Below are 23,587 nucleotides of genomic sequence, written 5' to 3' on the forward strand. Positions count from 1 at the left end.
GAGCTTTTCAGGGGACTTGAGAGCAGAGCCCCATGTGTGTCTCACCTTCACAGAAAGGGAGCGAGCACTTCTAAATGTGAGAGGTGCCCTAGAACCTGCCACTGACTCCTCCTTGTGACAAATAGCAAGATGGCAGCAGTAATTAATCCTAACGTAGTCAAAATTTAAATGAGTCTTTCCAAAATTTCTAAGATCTCATTTCATTTAGTTTGCTTGGATTTGGATCTTAAAAAAACAAACAACAAAAGACATTTTCACAAAGCGATTTCATGACCAAGCATAGTCTACTACTTGACTGAGAACTCTGGTGTGAAACTGTGTGGGACCAACTTCTGCACTCCAGCACTTACAAGATTTCTGCCCTTAGGGAAGTTATTTATTTATTTATTTATTTATCTATTGCTACTTGCCCCCTTTAAGTCTCACTCTCCTTGTCTTTGTCCTTGAAAATAGGGACAATAATAGGGCCTGCTTCATGGGCTTGTTTTGAGGATTATGTGAAATACTCTATGTGAGGCAACTAGTAGCCACCTCTTGGCACATGGTATGAGCTGGTAGTGTTGGCTATTATTAAAGGCAGAGGTAGGAAAATGTTTATGCTTAGCCTTCGGTGAGAATATCTAACACCAGGTGATTCGTGAGTTCGGGGGAATCTTTGCATCCTTTGCTATAGGCATTATATTGGACTGGTGAAAAAGTAGCATGTCCTTTCTTGCACTGAACACTTAAAGAATGCACCATCCTAAATACACACAGACCGAATGTTCTACATCTGCCAGATGACAAGTTCCCTCCATCAATTTGACTGACGTCTTCATTGGTATGCTTTCGGGGTCTGTGTTTTTGGATATACCTCTACTCAGGAAGATTAGGATCGTGTGTCTGCATTAACGTTACCAAACAAACTGAGACAGAAGGATGCAGACTTGAGAGAATGACCACCATAGATGTTATTTCTCCCTCGTCAGAAAATGAGGGATAGAAATAGGATGGTGAAGGTGTTCAAAGAGGGTGGAAGCAACTAGGAATATGTGAAGGAAAGACATACAGAAGAGGAAGCAGGTATAAGGGGTAAAAGTTATGGGAGGCGAAAGTTGGTTCAATGTGAGGAGGATGTTCTCAACAGTTAAAGCCCAAGGATAGACCAAGATGCCCTGAAAACATGTGAGCCCCTTCTCTAGAGCAAGGCCTGAGTGAAGTATGAGGTTTCAACTCTTAACACTATTTGAATTTCTTGAAATTAATCCTTAGAAAAATTTTTTCATTCTATTTTTAGCCTATATTTCAATGTTAAAAGAATAAAGAGAGAAAGGCTTAGTGTACTACTGAAAATGGTAATGTTACATGACAGGGTATAAAAACAAAAGTTCCCCTGAGGCCCTCTAATATTGGAGATGTTGTCCTCTGATTTCAGATGAAACTACAGACTCTACGAAGAGCACAGCAGGAGCCACTCCCGCCAGAACCCTCCGGTCAGGTCTAGGTTATTAAAAGGGATCAGAGAATGGCAAGGAGAGAGGATTTCTTGAGGAAGAATTTGGATGCCATAGATCTTGGGGTGTGGGTTTGGAGTAGGGGGAGGTCCTACCCCCTCACCCCCACCCGTGTGAGAGAAGAGCTTCTTAGAGGGGGACCTGGGTAGCTCAGTTGGTTAAGTACCCGACTCTTAATATTGGCTCAGGTCGTGATCTCAGAGTCATGCAATTGAACCCCACATCATAGGCTCTGTGCTAGGTGTGGAATCCGCATAAGATTCTCCCTCTCCCTCTGCCCCTCCCCCTGCTCACACTTTCTCTGTCTCAAAAAAAAATTTTTTTTTTTTAAAAGTGGCTTCTTAGAGAGCTTATTATGAGATGTCTGCATGAGAATGGATAAGAAGGCAGAGTAGATTGGGATCTGACACTCTCCCAAGAAATCTGGAAGGTGAGACATGGGCTCACAAATTGTTTTGGCAAAACACTAGGAAATCTGCTGCTGTCATCCCAAAGGCAAATGATGAGTGTTCTGTGTGGTCCCCAGCAGGCCAGGAGCAAAGGAGAGCTGGATGGGGTTGTCTTGAGGTCTCTTCAAAAGGACCCTCTTGTAGCTTCAGCTTCCTCGGGAGTAAAGAATGAGTCACAAGTAACCTGTTAGAATAGGGATGACTTGGCATGAATTGAGGGCTACAAGCAAAATGTCCCCAGTGATAGGAATCTCCAAAGATCCTGTGAAAAGCTCTCTTGTCTGGGCCTACCTGGCTCTGAGTGTGAAAAGCCAGAATATGATGTTACCAAATCAAGTAAAAATTCCCCTCTGCTTTTTGTCTCTTCTCCATTCTTGTTCTCTAAGTCCAGGGAGCGTGAAGTCCCAGTTAGCAAGTTGAGGGAAGAGAAGAGAGAGAGCAAGAAGAAGCCAACTACAGTGCCTTCCCTGAAGGGAGAAGGTCTTCCTGAAACAGGCCCCGGGGAGAAGAGATTTAATTCTTGTTACTGCAAGGGATAGAATATTCTATTTTGAAATGAACTAGGTTGGGAAACTTAAAGTGACCACAGGACTATTCCTAAAAGAAAGCAGAGTACCACAGGACCTGCTCTGTTTTCATCTAGTGACGGTGGAAAAAACTTCTTTCATTAAAAAAATGAAAGGGTTTCAGGAGACAAAAAGAAAGAAGCAATTTGATGACACATTGTTATGTATCGCTAATTTAACATATGGGTTACAGTTAAGTGCTCATATATCAGAAATTTAAATTCTTTAGATAATAATACAACCCACGGTGGAAAAACAGCAACCAAGGATCCAACCCATGTTATGCTAGGATTCTACCATCAGACATTCAAACTCCAAAATAGAAGAAACACCTCTGTTATTTTCAGGTCCCTTTGGTCATTTCTGGCTCGGGGTGTATCACGTGGCTTCCTTTCGCTGGCCAAGCGGAGAACAGCATGAGCCTTGGGACAGAGACTGACAGAAGGAAATAGCACCAAAGAACAAGATGCGAAAATTGCTTTGGGGAAATACATTAAAATTAGAGGTTTGGGTGCAGGCAGGGACCAGAGGCCTGCAATATTTTGGGCACAAACAGTAACAACAATGTACCTAGAGAAGTATTTATTTATACCACATTTGCATCTCTTGCCTCTGACAGTTTGTACGTTTATGTTCTATTGTTAGCACTTAAAGGAATATGAAGGCTTGTTTGGTGGACTGAGGAATCTGTAGGAGAGCAATAGTCATTTTGTCCACTGAGGTAATTGCTCTCTTCCTTCACAGCCAGTACTGCTACTATATTTGGCAAATTTGTATTCTATGGGAGATTTTTTTTAAAACTTTGATGCTATTTAAAATTTTTCCTCAAAACAATTTTTTCCCTCAGAGAGACTTAATCTTTCAATATTATACTTCATAATTTTTTTTTGCTCGCATATTCAACTGATTAACATTTATGGCTTAGCTAAATAAAATCTCTGATCTCTTCATTAATAGAATATCATTCAGCAATGCTTTTGAGCTAATTTCTGTTAAGTCTCTATTCTTCTGGAGATTTTTAAGCGAAGAAGGGGAGAGGAAAAAATGGAAAATAAAATTTTCACTTTCATCTAGTGTTTGGACACCCTACCACTGAAGTGTATGCATTCACATTGCACTTAATTCTTCCAAATAAATTCATAATTATTTCTTTTCCCAGTTGCTAGCCAGTGATGTTAATCACCTGTATGTGTATTTAAGATCACGTCCCGTGTTTCTGTAGAGGCCTAGATCCCTTTATTAACATCTCTTCAAGTTTTTGATGTTTTAAAGACCTGACTGAAATAGCCCTCTGAGGTGCTAGATCTGATCAAAGACCACATAAGGCAGGTTTCATGGGAATTGGCAAACTGCCCAAGGACTCTATAGACCAATACGTCCTCTCTCCTCCATTAGTAAGGACCAAAGGAAAACATGGATATATACTATGGGAAACAAGAGCTGAGTATTTCTTTATCATATTGAATGTTAATACTTCTCACAATTTGGAAAGTTCCCTATTGATCCTGTCAAGATAGGTCGAGTCTCTAAAGTGACCTTCCATGACTGACTAACTTACCACTGCAAAGTTAATAGCAGTACTGTGTTACATGTTTCTTGAGGGCAAGGACTTCATGTAAATCATCTTTGTATGTCTAGACTCTGATGAGTGTGCCTGAGAAGTAGCAGGTGTTCAATAAAATTTTTGTTAAATGAATGAAACCAGCACATAAATAACATGAAATAGAAATCAAGTCCAAAACGGTAACTAAAATTAGGCTTTTCTCCCCTCTCTGATTATATAGACCAGAGAACTTATTATTAGATCTAGGTTAGGATAAAGAGATTAAGGAAAACAAGATTTCTTAGGACTCAACCGGTATTACTGAAATTGTAATGATAACAAAGAAAGAGGCAAGATTCAGTATATTGACCTAATTCTTGATATGCAAGCCAAGCATGGACCACCTACCCTCTTTGTGTGTTTAATGGAAAACAAAACAAAACATCTGAACCTAAGATAGTTTGTCAAATCCAGGTGTTGGTATTCACTTTAAATTTAAGGACTTACTTAAGAAAGAAAAGCTGTTGGAACCGTTTATAAAATGTGGATGCATTTTTAAGTGTGGCAATGCTTTTTGTTCCAGAGACACACAATGTTCTAATACTTTCAAAGTTGACTTATTTCCCCTAGGTGTACATTTGCTACTTTTTGCCAGAAGTTTGTCTAAGAGAGTTTCATGTTGCTGGTAAAGTGTGAAGACGTGATGTGGATAACGAGTCTTCTGGGTTCTTGGAAATAAAAAGGGGCGAAGGAGAGAGAATACAAGAGCGTTCAATAAATTATGTTTCTGCATACTGACAAACCAAACAGTTCACGTACACGGAGGAGGATTGCAAGGACACAAAATCTCAAAAAAGTAAAGAATGTAATACATATAAAAAGAAGCAAATCTCAAATGAAACAAAGGGCAGGAGTATTTATCTGAGACACGGGCAATGTCCTCTGCTTAGGAAGTGAAGAGCCACATGATCTGCAGTGATTATAAATAGGTTTTGAAAAGAAAAAGTCCACCCACTCCATCAGATCAGCAAAATTAAATACATCTAAATAGCTCTTGGATTTATTATTATTTTTTTATTTTTAATATTTTGCTATATTCAGTGGACCAAAATAAGATAACATGTTGGAAGTCACTTGGGAAAAGTAAAAAGCCCAGTAGCTCATGGTCTGTTTCTGGGATAGTCGATGTTTTGTTTATTTTGTATCACAAAAACAGGACCTGAATGAGTGTGGGCTGTAGATATGGATATGAATATGTGGAGGGCAGATAAGTGAGGGTGGCTCCCAGTGATAACAGAGTCCTAGCAGCGGTAGTTGTGCCCAAGAGAGATGGTAGTGATTGGAACTATGGGTTCAGAGAGGGAGAGCAATAAGAAAGTCCTAAGTGAGGAGCAAGTCCCAGGCCAGAGCTAACAATACACCAGATAAAGGCAGCCTGTGTTGGCTTTAGCACTAAGTATTTGGGGGGTTTCATTTTTACAGCGCTCAGTAATGTTGCCAAGATCACTTTGGAGTAACAGTCAATCGGCACAACAAAAATGAATGAGATATACTAACATTTTCATTGTTTCTAGCAGATTGGACACTCCCTTTCTCTTCCTGGAAGACCAGCTCCACCCACTATCTCCACAACATCTCCTTGGGTATTCCAGCCTGCTTATAACTACTCTAGCAAACCAAGTGATGAGCTAGAGAAGGCAAACAAGAGACTAACTCCTTGGGAAGCAGCAACGAAGTCTCCTCTGGGTCTAGTGGATGATGCGTTTAAACCCAGAAACATCCAGGAATCCATTGTGGCAAATGTGGTCTCAGCAGCTAGGAGGAAGGTGCTTCCAGGGTGCTCAGAGGATTGGAATGAGAGACTGTCCTATGTTCCTCAGGCCCAGAAGGCCAATGTGAGCTCATTTGCAAGGCAAGAGTATAATGTTGCATCTTTACCTAATAATAATATGTCTACCAACTCCCAGTATGGTTCACAGTTGCCATACGCATATTATAGGCAGCCTTCCAGAAATGATTCTGAAATAATGTCCATGGAAACTAGGTCCGATTACTGTCTTTCAACAGCTGATTACAACTACAACCCACACCCAAGAGGATGGAGACGCCAAACATGAATGTTAGAAAAACTGATCATGTGCCATCTACAATAGTCATTGTTAAAATGTTCCTTTGTAGGGCATTTCACTTTTCCAGTAGATTTTGATTCACTTTTGGTCTTGGCTTATTCTCAGAAGTCATTTATTTGAGTGTGTGTGCGCGCACACGTGACAGATCTCTTTCTTATCTGCTCATGATAGAGAATTTCTTTGAGGAAAAAATTCATTTTCTGCATTGATGTGTTGGCACTTATATCTAATTCATAATCTTAATTCCATTTATTCCATTAATATGAGGTAGTCTGAGCAACTAAACACTGCTCATTTAAAGTGAAATTAAGTATTTTCTTCTAAGTGTCTTAGTCCAGGAAGGAATTAAAGAAATATGATGTGCTAATTGTCATTAGCAATAATAGCAAGGAATAGAACATGGGAGAAGTTTTCCATGAAAGCATGCCATTGAACAATAATTATATAAAAAAGGATTTCCTTGGTGTTATTTTAAGCATTTCTCTGAAACATTATCAAAAATCCAATGAAATTCAGTTTTTTAGAATTGAAAATACAGGTGTTCTCAGAAAGAAAGAAATATTCGGCAGAAAGATAATTATACAATTCAGAAGGACTTTTGAGGCAAATTGTGTAATGTATGGGGAATAGAAAGATTTAGGCATAGAATATATTTTTAATCTATTTAAAGCCAGCAGCCTGAGACAGGAATGGATTCTGGGTTCAGGTATTCTCATTTGTCAAATGAGAAGATCAGATTATTTAATCTCTTATATCCTCAATAGCTCTGATATTCTGAGATTCTTTCATTGGTAGAATGACCTTTGGTGCATTATTCATTTTTGTTGCTCATGATATAAACGCAGGGTTAATTTAGGAGTGGGTTAGGTCATCAGTGTCACTACATGTATAATTAAAGGTCCAAAAGGAATTGTTGGGAGACAGGTTTTGTGCTATGTGTTACATGAAGGGAGGGTTGATGTGGAGAAAAATAAAACTGTTAATGGATTTAAGGAAGTGGTAGATGAATGTGTCTGTTATTATGCAAGTGTAAGTCATGACCATTTATTTAGTTACAGAAAACAAAGCCATCATTAGGATGTTCAAAGGAAGCTGAACAGATGCTTGGTCAATTTCATGACCCATGCCTTGTTCGCACAACCATGAGACAATCATGCTCCTTACTACTGTACCCACAAAGTACTCAGTACAAGAAAATTCAAAGCATTTAACATCATAAATAAGAACTGAGAGCATCTTAAAAAAAAAACATTTTGAGTATTCAAAACTTTCTTAGATGTTTAAATGTGACTCTTTTGCTCTGTTTTACTCTGTAACTCTTGAATTTATCATTATAATGATATCTTTCACAGAATAAAACTTAAAAAAGAAAAAAATTCCAGGGCCTAAATGATCCCTTATCTTGGAAGTAGAAGATCAAAAATGTGAAGAAATCCCAAGAAGTTCTCATTGATGGACCCAACCAGTTACTAATATTTAGTTATAAAGAAAAGAAAAGATAAATACTTCTAAAGTTACATGGTTAAATTCCCTTAAATTTATATACTCTTAATTCTCTCAAATTATAAAATATAAACATTGACTCCAAACACTTTCTATGGAATCTTAAAAAACAATGTCTTGTATATTGATTAGTACGTCAGCAAATTCTCAGGAATCCCCTGCATTAAAGTCTTACGTGCTTCAAACTTTACTATATTGCCTAAATCATTCTAGATGTCAGTGTCTTAAGATAAGGGTGATTTAGCAGGAAAGACTGCCTGACAGGACCAGATCCTATTTTGTGGCTTTCTTTGATAAATGCTAGTAGTGGTTTTCCTTACTCCTAGGATTTAATATACTCCAACTCTAGAAATTGATATATATTAGATTATTCACTAAAACTTTCACTGGACTCAAAATTTAAAATGCAGATATTGTAAACTTAAATATTGTAATAATAAAACAGCCATCTCCTTTGCATTACTAGAACAAAATTATCATTCATGTGAACTTGTTTGAATTGATTCTAGACATCAAGAGAAAGACAATACATGGCAGGAAAGTTGTACATTTTTCACCCACAAAGAAATGAACATCTCACAGTTTTATTAGAAATTGATGTTCTCAAAAGTCATACATTGCAGATATAATTTGAAAAGCAGGAGTGCCAACATCAATCATCACAAAACATATTGAGGATATAGAATCTCCAGTTTACTTAAAAATGAGCAAAGTTAGATTGTTTGCATTCAAGCTACTGTTTGAGACAGGAGACTTGTCACGCTGAGATCTGATTTCTATGGGTGAGAATACCTTCTATCTGTAAGATAAAGTCAGCATTTTTAGAAGGACTGTTGCTTGTAAATATATCCCACATTCGTGAAGACTTTTTTCTACTAGTAGCAATCACATAGGTAGACAGAGTTCCTGTTTCACCGTGGATTAAAAAGCATGCCCTAAAATGTTACAGTATGCCAGTCACAGGGACACTAATTTGTCACCTTTCCTCCATCTTGAGTTTAAATATCACATCATTACATGTGTGTGAAGTGTCCCCTATTAAAATGATGTAGAGTTGGAATTTTAAGTTTTATAAATGCATGGATTCTAGTCCATTTATTTCTGAATATGTCTCTTTTATGTTTTGGCACCATCACTCACATTGGAAAGGGCTACCTTATTAGGGCTCAAGCATATATATGTATTAATGAATTGGAACTTTGGATAACAGATTGTATTAGATAGGCTCAGTTATTATAATTAGAGAGAATTTGTAGAAATGTTTGTTTTTTAAGAGAAAGTAGATTTTCACATTTGATTTCTGTTCAAAGTAGAAGTATTTACTCTGGCCACACTTTTCTATTAAAAATGACTATGTTCTCCAGCTAGTTAGGTTGACATTTCTGACTGTGTTTATCCCAAAAGACTGTATTTGAAAGATGCATATTAAAAACCAAATTTGTATTAGTAATAAAAAGTAACTTGGAAATCAACTTAAAGAGTGTTTTCATTTTTCCTTGTAAAATATTATTTTGAATTAGTTTTTACCCCAAAGAACTGGGATTTGATATACTCCAAATCCAGAAGTTGATGTATATTATTATATACATTATATTATTAAGTATGATATATTAGATTATTAAACTTATCTATTACATATTTTTGAATTTTAGATTCTATAATATTAGCTTCCAGACACATCAAAAGAATTTCATGCTGATTGGCAACATTTTAACTGTCACATTTAAAAACTTTAGAAAAAACTAAAAATATGATCATTTTGACATGTAAGTTAAGACGTTTGGGGTCCAAACATAAATTAATATTTTCCTTCATAGTATATTGGAAATTACTCCTAAGCCTAAGAATAACCAGTGGCAATATGACTTGATAACATCTTGGTTGTAATTCTGAAGCTGTTGGGAATGATTCAGAGAATCAGTCATGTTTGTGATTCCAAAAATGACTTTGGCTCCTCCTGCATGATATTAAAACTATCAGCTGGAACTCAAGCTCCCTGGTTAGTTGGTATCATATAGTACAGCTTTGTGACACCGGTTTTTGTTTTGTTTTGCTTTGTTTCATAAATTCTGAATAGTATGGTTATTTTTGGTATTCTGAAAAAATATATATACATATTTTTTAAAGGGCAAGCACTGGAAACATATTTCAAAAATGAGGACTTTTTTAAAGATGAAGATGACCTAAGAGTACTAACACTATACTGTCTTAAGATGCTACTGCCCTGGAAGAATCCCATTTTCTCTGAGGAATTCCTAGTGCTTAGTGACGGTAAATTTCAAAACAAACTGAGAAGTAGGTAATATCATTTCCACATGGAGCGGACAGACAGCCCGAGGCAAGGGGAGTTCACTTCCCTGGCTCCTTATTAGGAAGAACACGACAGAGCTGCTTTAAAACTAGCCAGTTTTCTCCGGTCTACTTACTACCAAAAATACTTAGTACAAACTACTCCTTTTTCCTCAGAGGTTCTGGAAAACAACACAATTTGTGACTTCTCAAATTTAATAAGACAGTATTTTCCATGAAGGGGCATTTTGTTATTTACAGCTTTATAAAATGTGACAGTTTATATTTCTAGGAAGGATCTGGCAATCTAGCTATAAAAATCAAGTAATTATAAAAAAAGGGCCTTTAAAGAGGAAATGGCCTCCAATGAATCTTGCTGTGGTATTCGTTGGGTCCATGATCAAAGGAACGAGACTGATACAAAGTGAAGGTCAGGCAAAGCTTTATTTCGTGCCAAGCATCGAGAATCAAACCAACTGTTCAGCGCCGTCTCTTGCAAAGAGGCGACCCCTCCCTGCCTTACAGACTAGCTTTTAAGGACAAAGGCCATGTGGTCGGGCCTGGCCACGCACAGGTGGCCAATGAGATTGTAAAACACAGAGAAAGCTGCACAGTCATGCTAGGTCACACGTGGGTGACCAATTGAATTATAATTTACCCTAGTCGATATTTGAACTAGTCTATCACCTTGGTCAGAATCGGTGCCCAAAAGGCGGGACCCACACTCCTTGGTAGCTAGGGAGACAGTATGCGCACCCTACTGATCAGATGTCTCCACCTCGCCTGACCCGCCCTTGTATTTGGGCTTTGTTACCTGGAACTAGTTTCCTGGACTTATTTTAAGTAAGTTCCCTGAGGGGGGTGGGCAGGGTCAGTTTAAGTTTTACTGCATAAACAACAAAATCACTGTTTAACCGGATGGAGCTGCTCTGGCTAAATAGGTCCTTACAGTATTTTTTTCTCTCTAAAGTCGTACTGAAGCTTTGTTATATTGTAACTTCTTTCTCCTTTACTTTTCTGTCACCAGCGTTCATGAATTTTCCTTTACTTCCACTTTCCCCAAGAGGAAAAAGCTTCATTCACGTTTTCAAGGATTTTAAGATTTATACTTCTCTTTCTTATGTCAAGTTTTTGTTTAAATTCTAGTTAGTGAATATATATATATCTGGTAAAATTCCTGTGTAGAATTTAATGCTTCATCACTTACACATAACATCCAGGGCTCATCACATCATGATTTATATTTCTTACTTAAGAGTCTAAAAAAGCTTTTATAAAGCATGACTGCCAAACCATGATGATTTGAATATGTGTGAGGTTTCCCCTAAATTACCAAAGAAATTATAATGGGGTGTGTTGTAAGAACTAAGGGCAGGCCACCCTCATGATGGGCCACTTTGGCATGAAGATTATTTTAAGTTAAAAGCAAACAAAACCAGCAGATTCAGAACAAGTTCTTTACCTCCTCTTCAACTGCCTAGAGATAATGGAGGTAGGGGGCCCACTCCAGGAAGAGACTGATCACCACAGTTAACGACATTATGATATGAACCGAGTGGGTGGTAAACATGGAGGAATTTAGCAAATGTGTCCCATTGTTTCTGTGTGGCCCAGTGAACTTTATTTACCAAAAGTTTACTCTTTTTCATCTTCCTGTGAATTTCATTTCTTCCTTTAGAAGTCCCAAACCCCTAACCCCATCTCTTAAAGTAGGAATGACAAAATACTTCATTTTTCCTGTCTTTGGAATTTCATGCTTGTGTGAATTTCTCTCATGTATGAAATTAAATTTGATTTTCTCCTCCTAATAGGTCTCATGTCATTTCGATTCTTAGTCCAATTAGGACTTTAAAGGGCAGGGAAAAGTTTTTCCTCCCTGACAACATAGACAAAGGCAAAATCTTATCCAAGCTCAAATTGCCTTTGAAGAATCCTGTCTACCTTTCTATGAACATTTAGAAGTAGAGATAAGACCCTCCTTAGCCTTTCTTCAACACCGCTTTTTCTAGAAAAAATTATTTATTTAGACAATTGAGCTATAGGTGTATTCTGCAGGGATATTTCCTCAACAAGGTGTACGGCATGTGTTGGAAAGTAAAAAGCCATCCTTAAACTAGAGAAGGGACACTGCACTGCCTATTACCACTTCTATGAAGCAACCCATTTCCAACGCAGTGTAGAAAACCAAACCAGGGGTGCGTGGGTGGCTCAGACGGTAAAGCGTCTGCCTTTGGCTCAGGTCATGATCCCAGAGTCCTGGAATGGTGCCTCACATTGGGCTACCTGCTCAGTGCAGTATGCTTCTCCTTCTCCCTCTTTCATTCTCTCTGCTTGTGCTCTCTGCCTTTGTCTATGTCTCTGTCAAATAAATAAATAAAATGTTAAAAGAAAGAAAGAAAGAAGGAAGGAAAGAAAGAAAGAAAGAAAGAAAGAAAGAAAGAAAGAAAGAAAGAAAGAAAGAAAAAGAGAACCAAAACGGAAGTCAGCAGAACCTTTGCAGCTCCTGGGGTTAATCCGTGACCTATCAGGACTAACCTCATTTCAAGAGATTGGCTTGGTTGTTTTTCCTGTTGATCTACATGATATTCATACCACAGCTTTCTGCCAGACCAATACATAAGACTGTAAGGACCTATTTAGTCAGAGGCTTCCATCAAGGTTAAAACAATAGCGGTGTTTAACCCTTAAACTATCCCTGCTCCCCTTCCCCCACGGGACTTACTTAAAAACAAGTCCCGGAAATCAACCTCAGGTAACAAAGCCCAGATACAAGGGTGGGTCAGGCCAGGTGGAGACATCCGATCAGTGGGGGGATGCATACTGTCTCCCTAGCTACCAAGGAGTATGGGCCCCACCCTTTGGGAGCCTTTTGGGCGCCAATTCTAACCAAGGTGATAGGCTGGATCAAATGTCTACGATAGGGTAAATTATAATTCACCTAGCATCACTGTGCAGCTTGTAAGAGGTACCCTCTCTTGTAAGAGGTACGTCCCCGAACGTTCGGTCTGATTCTTGATGCTTGGCGCGGAACAAAGCTTTGTTTGACCTTCGCTTTATATCAGTCACGCTCCTTTAATCACGGACCCATTTTTTGGGGGGACCTAACAAAGACAAAGAATAAAATTTTTAAAACTAAAAAAAGGGGTAGAGGGTTGTATATTTCTTCATAACTTGGTATTATTTGGGCCCTTATGTCATTTAAATGTCTCTTTATCCTTGAATTCAGATGATCTTCCTTTGGTTTCTAACTACAACAACTACAGCTCTGATCATTAGCAATACAAAGTGCCTATAAGTTATTGAAGTTGATAATTACTGGAGAGCTGGGAAGAGGAAAAAGAACCTGATTTTGTGATAAAACAGCCAAACTTCAGTTCTCAGCTAAGCCAAGCTCCATGTCCAGCATGAATTTGAAATAGAAAATAACCAAAAAAGAGGGGAAAGGTTTCATGTCTTGTAATATTCACCAGTGGCGGTGTCTGAAAATCATTCTTTGTGGAGACTCAACTGGTTCTTCTACAATATGTTTGAATAAGCAAAGTATTTGGGTTTCTCATTTGTATAACAGAGAAGACATTAAGAAAAAAAAAAAGAAAGAAAGAAAGAAAAAGAAATACTGTTCCAGGTCTAAAATGCTATCATGGAGAAAAAAATCAGAGGTAGGAATGCATTTTATACATATTTTGGCTGAGGAACTTTCAGAAGAATTGATTACACATTTTTATTTCACCATTGCTCTGCTATAAAATTATTCTTGAAACAAAGCACATTAAAAGAGGTCCATTCCAAGATAAAAAAAAGGGGTATGTGTGTGAATTTTATCCATAAGTATAAAACAGATATTTTTACTACCATGAAGACATTGACATTTTTAAAAATTATTTTTAATTTTTTAAAAAAATTATTTATTTGACAGATCAGAAGTAGGCAGAGAGGCAGGCAGAGAGAGCGAGAGGAGGAAGCAGGCTGAGCAGAGAGCCCCATGCAGCGCTCGATCCCAGGACCCTGAGATCATGACCTGAGTAGAAGGCAGAGGCTTAACCCCCTGAGTGACCCAGGTGCCCCAACATTGACATTCATGACACAAATCTTTCCATAAAACATGTGCATTGCATTCATTTTAAGAAATCTCTCTTTAGGGGGCACCTCAGTGGCTCAATCAGTTAAGCATCATATACTCTGGCTCAGGTCATGGTCTTAGGGTCCTGGGATCAAGTCTGATGACTGTCAGGCTCCCCACTCAGTGTTGAGTCTGCTTGTCCCTCTCCCTCTCCCTTTTGCCCCTCTCCCTGCTTGTGCTCTCTCTCTCTCTCTCTCTCAAATAAATAAATAAAATCTTAAAAAAAAAAAAAAAAAGAGAACTCTCCCTTTAGGCATTTGATTACCCATTTTCCCTTAGTTATTATTATTTGAAGTTAGCAATGACAACATTGGGACTTTCATGAAGACATCAGATTTAAAGTCAGCAGGTAATGCTTGTTCTGATTTTTAATTTCTCTGACAAGGGGAAATATTAGATTTTATCAGTGTGAGCAGCTAGTAGGTTTAATTAACATTGAATGGCATTTCAGTTCCTGCCCTGGACTTTTTTTCTTGGCATAATGAATATACCAAGAATTGGATTTAAAGTGACAGCAAACTCAAATACTCTCCCTACATGGAGAGCTAACATAAACAGGCTCACCACAGTCTATAGCTATAGACTCTTCGCAGTTTGACAATAAAGTCCTAGAATGGAGAGCGGTATGTCTCGATAGGTAGACCCTTAGTAATTCTTCTAGAATGCACTACTTTTGACAGAGGCACATACAGCCCTTCTATTGGCAGCTCCAGAAATTACTATTAAGGGGAGATGGATTCATTCATTTATCAAACAAATAATCCTTTATCCTTTATCCTTTATCACTGTGCCATAACCAGTGTTTGATGTGGGATATATTATTGAATAAAACATGGCCTCTGTTGCCAGGAAGCTGATAGTTCTAAGGGAAGGGATAGTGTAAGGAGACAAGAACAATGATAGGATTATACAGAGTATTATGAGAAGAACAAAAATAATGCAACCCTGAGTGTGGGAGGGTCCTCACAGAAGGCTTTCTGGAAGAGCTTATGGCAGACTTGAATCTTAAGGCTGAGTGGGAGTAACTGAGTGCAGCCAAGAGAGGCCATTTCAGACCGAGGGGTATACTCGGCAGTTCTGTGTTATCCCTGGATAATAAGGTGGGTTTTATCTTACTGGGAAGGTTAAACTTTCTTTGGTAAAAGGCCACTTGGTAATACTTTAGGCTTACAGAACCATACAATTTCAACTTAACTCTGCAAAAGCAGCCGTGGCTAATATGAAACGAATGAGCGTGGCTTAATAAAACGTTTTTTGTGGACATTGTCATTGGACTTCAATATAATTTTCACAAGTCATGAAATATTCTTAAAATTTTTTTTTTCAAGTCGTTAAAAATAGAAAAACTGTTTGTAGTTCACTGTTTGTGCAAAAATAGGTGTCAGGCCAAATTTAGGCCCTCAGCGGTCATTTGCTGATTCCTGCTGTAGGGCAACAATGGGGCACTATTGAAGGATTTTAAACAAGGAACTGGCATGACCTAGCCTTCTTGGTAGGAAGTTTATTCTGGCAGCACTGGGGAAGATAGAGCTGAGAGGGCAGGACAAAGGGATAGGAGGACCCAGAGCTGTCTAATCTTCTTGTGTGAAAAGGCAGGCAGGGTTTGCCTGCTGGAGCACACTACAATAAATCATCAACTCTAAACCACCCCGAGGAGTCCCTTCCCTCCCTTATTGCTACCTGTCCTTCTCTTTGTCACTGTGCCTCCTCCTCCCACCCATGTCCCAAGCACACATTGTGGCTGCCAGTTGGCCTCCTCCTTCAAATTCTTCCAACCGAGCAAACAAGAGGGAACTGTGTGGAAAGAGTGACTCCCAGCAACCCACTTCCCTAATTTCTGGGAAGATGGTGATGGCTGAGTGAGTGCTAGGATGGCCCAATTCCTGGAAGCCATCAATATGTGTTACAGATGTGGTCACAATCTTCACAACAGTTATTTTCTTGTTGACAGCCATAATAGCCTTTTGTTTGTTTGTTTGTATTTGACAGTTAAACTGATGCCATCTCAGAAAACCAAAATGATTAGCTTCTTTTCCTGTAGCATAATTGAAGATTTCATCCCTTGCTAAATAATCTGGATTTCAAAGCATTTAAAATCAAACGTGTCACAAAAATGTCCTGAAATGGAAAATAATTTTCAAGAGATTAAGAACTAAGTAAAATAGGAATATCTTAGGGAGGTTGTCAAAATTCGCTCTTCTGTGAAAGGGAGGTCTATGCAAAATACCTCCAAAGGTTGAAAGAGCCATAGGACCAAAGAAAAAGGCTGGTAAATCCAGCTTGACAAGAAACGGTTTATGAAGGGGATTTGTGGACAGAAACTTGTCTTGGGTGGCTGCAAGACCAGTAGATCTCCACAATCCCAGATCTCAGCAAATCCACTCCCATAAGATGCACTTGTATAGCCCTGGAGGCTGGGGGTATGTCCTGGTAGACCACCTGGGAGGAGATGTTTGAGAAGAGTCATATGTCACAGTCACATCTCCAGAGCACACTGAGGACGTTATACCCCAAGGATGTACTTAAGACTGTGGTTAAACAAAAAGCATGTGTGTGTGTGTTAGTGGGGGAGAAGGACTGTGCTCAAGGCTTCAGGTCATCAGGTAAGTCTTCATGGCAGATTTTCCAACATGGCATCAGTCCTGTTCATTCACTCACAGACCATTAAAATTGGAAGGGGACCTAGTGACTGTGTAATGAAATACAGGAGGGATTTTAAAAAAGCCAAAACAAGTGCCAGGTTCTCTTTTCCTTCAATGCTGTGTTCTTTCTTCAAAGAACTGATTACAGAGCTTTTTTAACCCAATATCTGCTAGATTTAAGATGGCAATATTATCTTACCTTCAGTGCAATGCCATTTTCAAATGTTAATGTTGTTGTATTAGTAATTTCATTTTAAGGTCTTAAGGCACTTGATGTTTATAGACTTGAGCCAATGTTATGTTGTTCCAGACATGGCCCATGTCAACATCCCCCCCTCCCTTCCTGTTTTACAGACAGAGGTGATGTCATTGGCAATTGATGGGATAGTTTTATGTGGCACTATGTCATTATCTCTGTTCTGAAATCCATCCAAAATGTAGAACCATAAAGTGAAGAAGAACATAGTAATGGAAGATGTATAATAATATGTACTTCTAAAAGAGTAAAGCAGAATAAGCCAGAGTTGACTACAATAGCAACTCATTCTAACTAAAGCAGCTATGTAATCTGCAAATTGCCAGGCTATTATACCCACACAAATAGTTCAAGCTCAAGAATGATGTGAAAATCTTTTAACAGGATGATATGTGAAAAAATTATGACAAATAGAAATTTGTAAAAATGTAGTGATTGTTGATTTTCAAAAACAGAAAAAAATCTTAGAATGTCATGAAAACCAACAATTTTTTTTAATTTTAAAATTTTTAAAAAACTTTTTTAAAAAAAGATTTTATTTATTTATTTGACCGAAAGAGATCACAAGTAGGCAGAGAGGCGGGCAGAGAATGAGATGGAAGCAGGCTCCCCACTGAGCAGAGAGCCTGATGTGGGACTCGATCTCAGGACCCTGAGATCATGACTTGAGCTGAAGGCAGAGGCTTAACCCACTGAGCCACCCAGGTACCCAAAACCAACAATTCTTAAAAAATAAAAATAAAAAAATTAAAAAACAGACAATTCTGCTACATAATCTTCTGACCTACTATGACTTCATCATATACACCTCCCCAAATGAAGCTTCCTAAATATAACAAGGTAAACATTTGCACAGGAGACTTAATTGTTGCTAATCTACTTTCATAGAATTATCACAAATCTAATTTATGTAATCAAGGAAAAACTTAAGCAGAGATTTATTTGAAGTAATTTACCTGAACTGGTATTCTCATTTACTGCATTTATCCAATCACTAATCAGGAATGTATTACATGCTTTTTAGGTAGCAAGCAATCCACTAGGAGTAAGAATGATGATGATAATGGTGATGATGGTGGTCATAGCCACTTTTGTAGGTACTCACAGCATACCAAAACCCTATACTAAATACTTCAACTCCATTGTCTCATTTAATTTTTCACCTTTTTGGCAGTCGATACTGTTATTATTCCCCATTTCAGAGATGAAGAAACTGAGACACAGAATGCATAAATAACGGTCACACCACTAGAAAGTATAGATCTGGGGTGTGAATTGACTTGTTCTACAGTCCATTCTATATAGATTTGTCTGTATACACATGATAAAAAAAGATATAGATGGCATGGTATCTCCATGTTTGGGAAACTAGACAGATACATTTATAACAAAAGAAACATCGTAAGGCATGTATGGGATCATCATGCTGAATGTGAGCATAGAGATTATCTAGCCAAACTGTCATTTTCTAGGAAGGAAACTGAGACTTAGCTAGGACAAAATGGCCAAGGTCCCCCAATGCAGTATAGAAGTACTTTGTCCCTGTGCCACTCTCCAAGTCCAGGTCCTCATCCCCTGTCACCTGAACTATTAAAATAATGTCCGACCACGTTTCTCCACCTCCAGTTCCATCTTTTTTCCACCCAATTATATTTCTAAAACTCGTGTCTGGTAATGTTGAATGACTTTAACTCTTCAAAATACTTTTCCCTATCTTCTCCCTGAAGGCCCAGCTCTGCCTCATCAAGCACCAATCTATCCTTCTAGCTCTGCTTCCCACCGCCGCTCCGGCTGCTCAGCAATTCTTTCCCACAGTCTGGCTGGTCATGATCCTTTCCTTATGTGTCTGAGCATGCCCTTCCCTTTGTCTAAAATACCCATCTTTTCTAGCCTATAAACCTGTTCATCCTTCCAGAAGCAGCTCAGATATCACTCATTTAAGCATTTCATTCTCCAAATTACTAGTCACTCCCTCCTCTGCATTTCCATAATCCTTCACTTATACTCAATATTAGAGAAAATGACTGGGGCGCCTGGGTGGCTCATTCGTTAGGCATCTGCCTTTTGGCTCAGGTCCTGATCCTGGGGTCCTGGGACTGGGGGCCTGCATCAGGCTCCCTGCTCTGCAGGAAGCCTGCTTCTCCCTCTCCTACTACCCCTGCTTGTGTTATCTTTCTCGCTGTCTCTCCTTCTCTCTCTCTCTCTGTGTGTGTGTCAAATAAATAAATAAAATCTTAGAAGAAGAAGAAGAAGAAGAAAGAACAAAGAGAAAATGACTTGCTCACCTTCTAGCCTAACACCTAATGCCTTTAAAAATGAGTAACATGGATTGAAGGTCAAGGATAAAAGCAGGAAGCCCAGCCAGCAAGCTCTTACAGAAGTCCAGGCAAACAGTGGTTAAAGTGGAGTCACTGGAGATGGAAAAAAACACAGACCGATTCTAATTTTATTTGGGAGATAGGCTCACCAGGTCTTGGAAACATCTTGGATGTGGGCAGTAAAAGAAAGGGAGGTGTTACAGCTTATTTTTAGATTTTATGGTTTGAACCATTGCATGGATGGCATTATGTTTTACTGAGATGAAGAAGATTAAAGTGGGAAATTTAGGAGGGAAAATTAAAAGTTCTATATTTGGACATATTGATATGATATTAAGTCTGGACATTTTAAGCTTTCCTGTGGAAAACTGTTCTTAAAGTAAAAGAGTCACCAGATGACAGTAATAATAGCTAAGAGCCATTGGGATTGCTCAACATGTCCTGTTGTGCCCAAATTCTGAGACCCCCCAAAGACGACCACCAGAATCCAGAGTCAAAGCCAAACAGCAAGGGTCGTTTATTACGAGTTGGAATCCGAACCTCCGTGCACTCATTGCCAGTGACGCTAAGAGGTCCCGAGCTCAGGATCACAACACTTTTTATACACTATTTTTGGGGAGGCAGGGACTTAGCACACATCATAGTATCTTGTAGCAAATCGCCACATACTGCGGGAAAATCAAAAAGGAACTCTATAATACGACTGGCGCGCTACAGAGCGGGAAAAGCCGGGGAACAGATTATTGGTTAGGTCAAAGGGCTGTCGTTCTTCAAACTGCTTGGTTGGCACCGCTAGGGTATGTGTCACCTCAGGATTGGTCGGGGTCTCCCTGTCAAGCCGCGGGGTGCCAGATGGTTATTATCTCTTGCACCCAGAGCTGGGTGGGGGGTCCAGGAGCAGTCATTTTGTCACGTCCAATTCTGGGTGGGGGTTTCTCTGGTGCCAGATGACTGTTATCTCTTAGCCCAGAGCCGGGTGGGGGTCCGGGAGCAGCCACTCTGCCAGGTTCAATTCTGGGCAGGGGCTGTGTGGTTACAGAGTGCCTATAGAAAGTCTGCTGGTATTTTTCCATCTCCTCATGGGTTAGCAAGCGAAGGTACAGAAGCAGAAATAGCGGTAATGGTTATAATTTAGGCATCTCAGTCCCAGACTTGGTTTACATATTAAGTTATATAGTCTCCGCGATCACCTACAAGGAAGTTACTACAGCGACTTGCATTTTATAGACAACAAAAGCAAAGTATAGAAAGGTCGAGTAACACCCTCAAGATCTCACATTTGTAAGTGGGAGATTCAGGATTTAAATCTAGGAAGTCTGACTTCAGAGCCTGGGCTTTTATTCTCTGCATCAAAAAACAAAAACAGAACAACAACAACAACAACAAAACAAATGACCCAGAGTCAGGAAATTGTACTTATTTCTGAGTAAGACCAAACAGGAAGCAAACACAACTCTCCACATATTACATGAGAAGATTTATTAAACACCAATTTTAAGAAATGACAGTTCTGTTGCTGAATAGCATTTCTTATCATGGATGCCCTTATAGAAATGACATTATGGTGTAGGACCCAGTAGCAATCAATCAGCAATGACTTCTCCCAGTGGAGTTAACTGGCTCCCCATCTAGCTCTCTTGCCTGGAGGCAATCACCTGCAGACACCCTCTGACATCCATAGTTGTCACTTGAGAAACTATTTACCAACCGTCTGTTATGAGTCAGGGACTGGAGTAACTATGGGACTATGACTCTGACTTCAGAGAGCTTCTGACTGGAGAGGGAGGCAAAAACGAGTCAGTCAGTCAATCCGCCAATGAAAATAACTGTGATACAGGCAGGAGCACCCAATCCTCTAGACGAAATCAGATTTAAGGGTAAACTTGAAAATGGAGGTAGAATTAAACCAGGAAGCAGCTCAACATTTCTTAGCCTGAGAAGTGAAGCAGCAGGTAGAGCACGGTGGAAATGGTGCAGGAGTATTTGTCCCATTGGGCACAGGTAGCAGGTTTGCAAAACTTGCAACGCAGCAGATGGGGAAGTGGCCTATGCCTGTTGTGAACGTCCATGCTCCATCCCAGGCCGCCCGCTCTTCTGTCTCCCTGAAGGTCCTCTCCTGGTGATCCAACAGACAACCACCTAAGTCATTGGCACTTACACACGGGGGACAGTCTGTATCCAAACCTGACTTGAATGATCTCTTTGGCTCCATCCCTGAGTCTATTTGCTCATTAGAGTTCACTGTTTGAGGGGTTCCAGGACACCCCTGATTAAACACTTGCAGAAGAGACCTCGCTCCCTTCCTGCTCCGAGTCGGCTTCCTCTCCTCCCTCCCTGGTGCCACCAGCCACCCCGCCGACTGCTTACGGTGGGACTGGACGCACTGCCCTCGTTTTTTTCCTCACCCAAACCCTTATGCGACACCTCGATCATGAAACTCTGTGAAACCCCCCTCTTCACAGCATCTCTCATTCCCCGCCTGGCCCTCCCTGGAGCCCGTCGCAGCATCTGCTCAGGCCCTCGTGACCTTATACTTTGATAACTGCAGTATGGTCCTAAGGTCTTGCCGCCTACATCCTCAATCTGTTCTTCATTCAAGTGTCAAAAGAAGAGTACAAAAATGCATATCGTGTTACTGCCTTTAAAGCCATCAATGGCCCCTTGGTTCTCAGGCTAAAGTCCAAACTCCTGTGTATGCCTCCAGTATTTCCTACTTTCCTGCCTTTCAACCCTTCCTCTTGCTAACAGTTCCTCTTCCTGCACTTCACACTCCCGCCGTACCAGACTACTTACAATTCCAATGTGGCTTCAAACCTCCCTGCTTCGGCTCACGCTGCTCTCGGCTTGAAGTGACTTGACTCACCTTTCCAGTCTCAATTCATAGACAGACCTGTCTCTGAAGCGTTTTGGGATCACTGTGCCTCTGCCCCAAATAGAACTGACCTTTTCCTTCTTTCTGTTCCCACTGCTTCCAGGGCAGACCGTTTCCAGCGTGCTTTTGTTCTGGTGATCCCATCAGTCTGGCACGATGCCTCGTCCCATCGCTCTGGCACGATTGTTTCCTCAGCACAAACACAATTCATTGACCAACGCTTACTATCCACCATGAGTAGGGCTGTGGCCAAATGTTGGAGAAGTGGAAAAGGCAAATAAAACAATTTTTGCCTTCATAATTTATTTATGGCCATAAAATAAAACCTTTTAGTCCCAAAGTTCTCCCAGGATTTACCTTGAAGCTAATATACTTTTAGCTAGTTTAAGGGACCTGATTTATAGAAGTCTCTTTTATCCTGTACTAATTTTATTTTTTAAATTTTAGGTCATTTTTTCTTAAAGGATACCCCAAATTGTATGCATTTCAGGTCCCCCACAATATGTATCCATCCCTGGTTCCAGGACTGTGGTCAGAAATTTTTGGAAACAAAGCTTAAAGAATAGTCAATAGTGATTTGGGGAGGGTTGGTGGATGGTGGAACAGGTTTTCTCTTGGGCTGGTCCTGAGTGTTGAGTGACTCAAAGCCTCCCCGTCAGAGTCCCTTGGAGTGAAGCAGGATGGTGACCGACCTCTGACAGAGTCTTCTACAGTCTCCCTCCCCTTCTACCTCCCACCATCCATAAAAGAGGAGTGAATTAGAGAACAAGGGGAAAAAAGAAATATAACAGGGCACCTGGGTGGCTCAGTTGGTTAAGTGTCTGCCTTCTGCTCAGGTCATGATCTCAGGGTCCTAGGATCCAGTACCACATCTGTCTTCCTGCTCAGCGGAGAGTCTACTTCTCCTTCTGCCTCTCTCCCCCACTTGTGTTCTCTCTTTCTCTCTCAAAAACAAATAAATAAAATATTAAAAAAAAAAAGAAAAAAAATAAATACTTCAAAAATAGGAGAAAACCATGGTTCTGAGCTACTAACAGAAAAGGTATCACTCCAGCTTACTCAGTGTTATCAGGTTTATAAGGATCCTGTGGTGTGACTATCGTTTCAGAATAAAACATGTTTGTTGTGGCTGGGAAGCAAAGGGACGAGGGAAGTTGGAGGCAAGAGGAAAAGAGAGGAAGGACATGTGACAAAGGCGAAGAATGTGACTAATGAGCCCCATTCTTCCTTGTGCCACTTGTGGCTTCCCTGAGCATGGAGAAAGGAATAATGGGCTGGGACCCATCCTACGCATTCCTTCTCCCTACCCCACCCCTCCTTCAGCATTTCCTGCAGAAGCAGGAAAGTCAGGCCCTGGCACAATAGCTCCGTGTGGCAATAGGAAGAGTAAGACGCAGACTGGTAGCT

The 23,587-nt window shown here is 39.8% G+C and overlaps 1 protein-coding gene across 1 annotated transcript in view; it reads left to right on the forward strand.

Moving 5' to 3' along the window:
* SYNPO2 (synaptopodin 2) overlaps positions 1-9,155 on the forward strand; it is a 176,446-nt gene extending 167,291 nt beyond the window's left edge. The window contains exon 5 of the mRNA XM_059377846.1: positions 5,629-9,155. Coding sequence (XP_059233829.1) covers positions 5,629-6,168 — 540 coding nt within the window. The 3' untranslated portion in view covers positions 6,169-9,155. The remainder of the gene's footprint in view (positions 1-5,628) is intronic.
* The last annotated feature ends 14,432 nt before the right edge of the window (positions 9,156-23,587 follow it).

This window comes from Mustela nigripes, chromosome 1, assembly GCF_022355385.1.
Source record: "Mustela nigripes isolate SB6536 chromosome 1, MUSNIG.SB6536, whole genome shotgun sequence".
In the NCBI taxonomy this organism is placed as follows: domain Eukaryota; kingdom Metazoa; phylum Chordata; class Mammalia; order Carnivora; family Mustelidae; genus Mustela; species Mustela nigripes.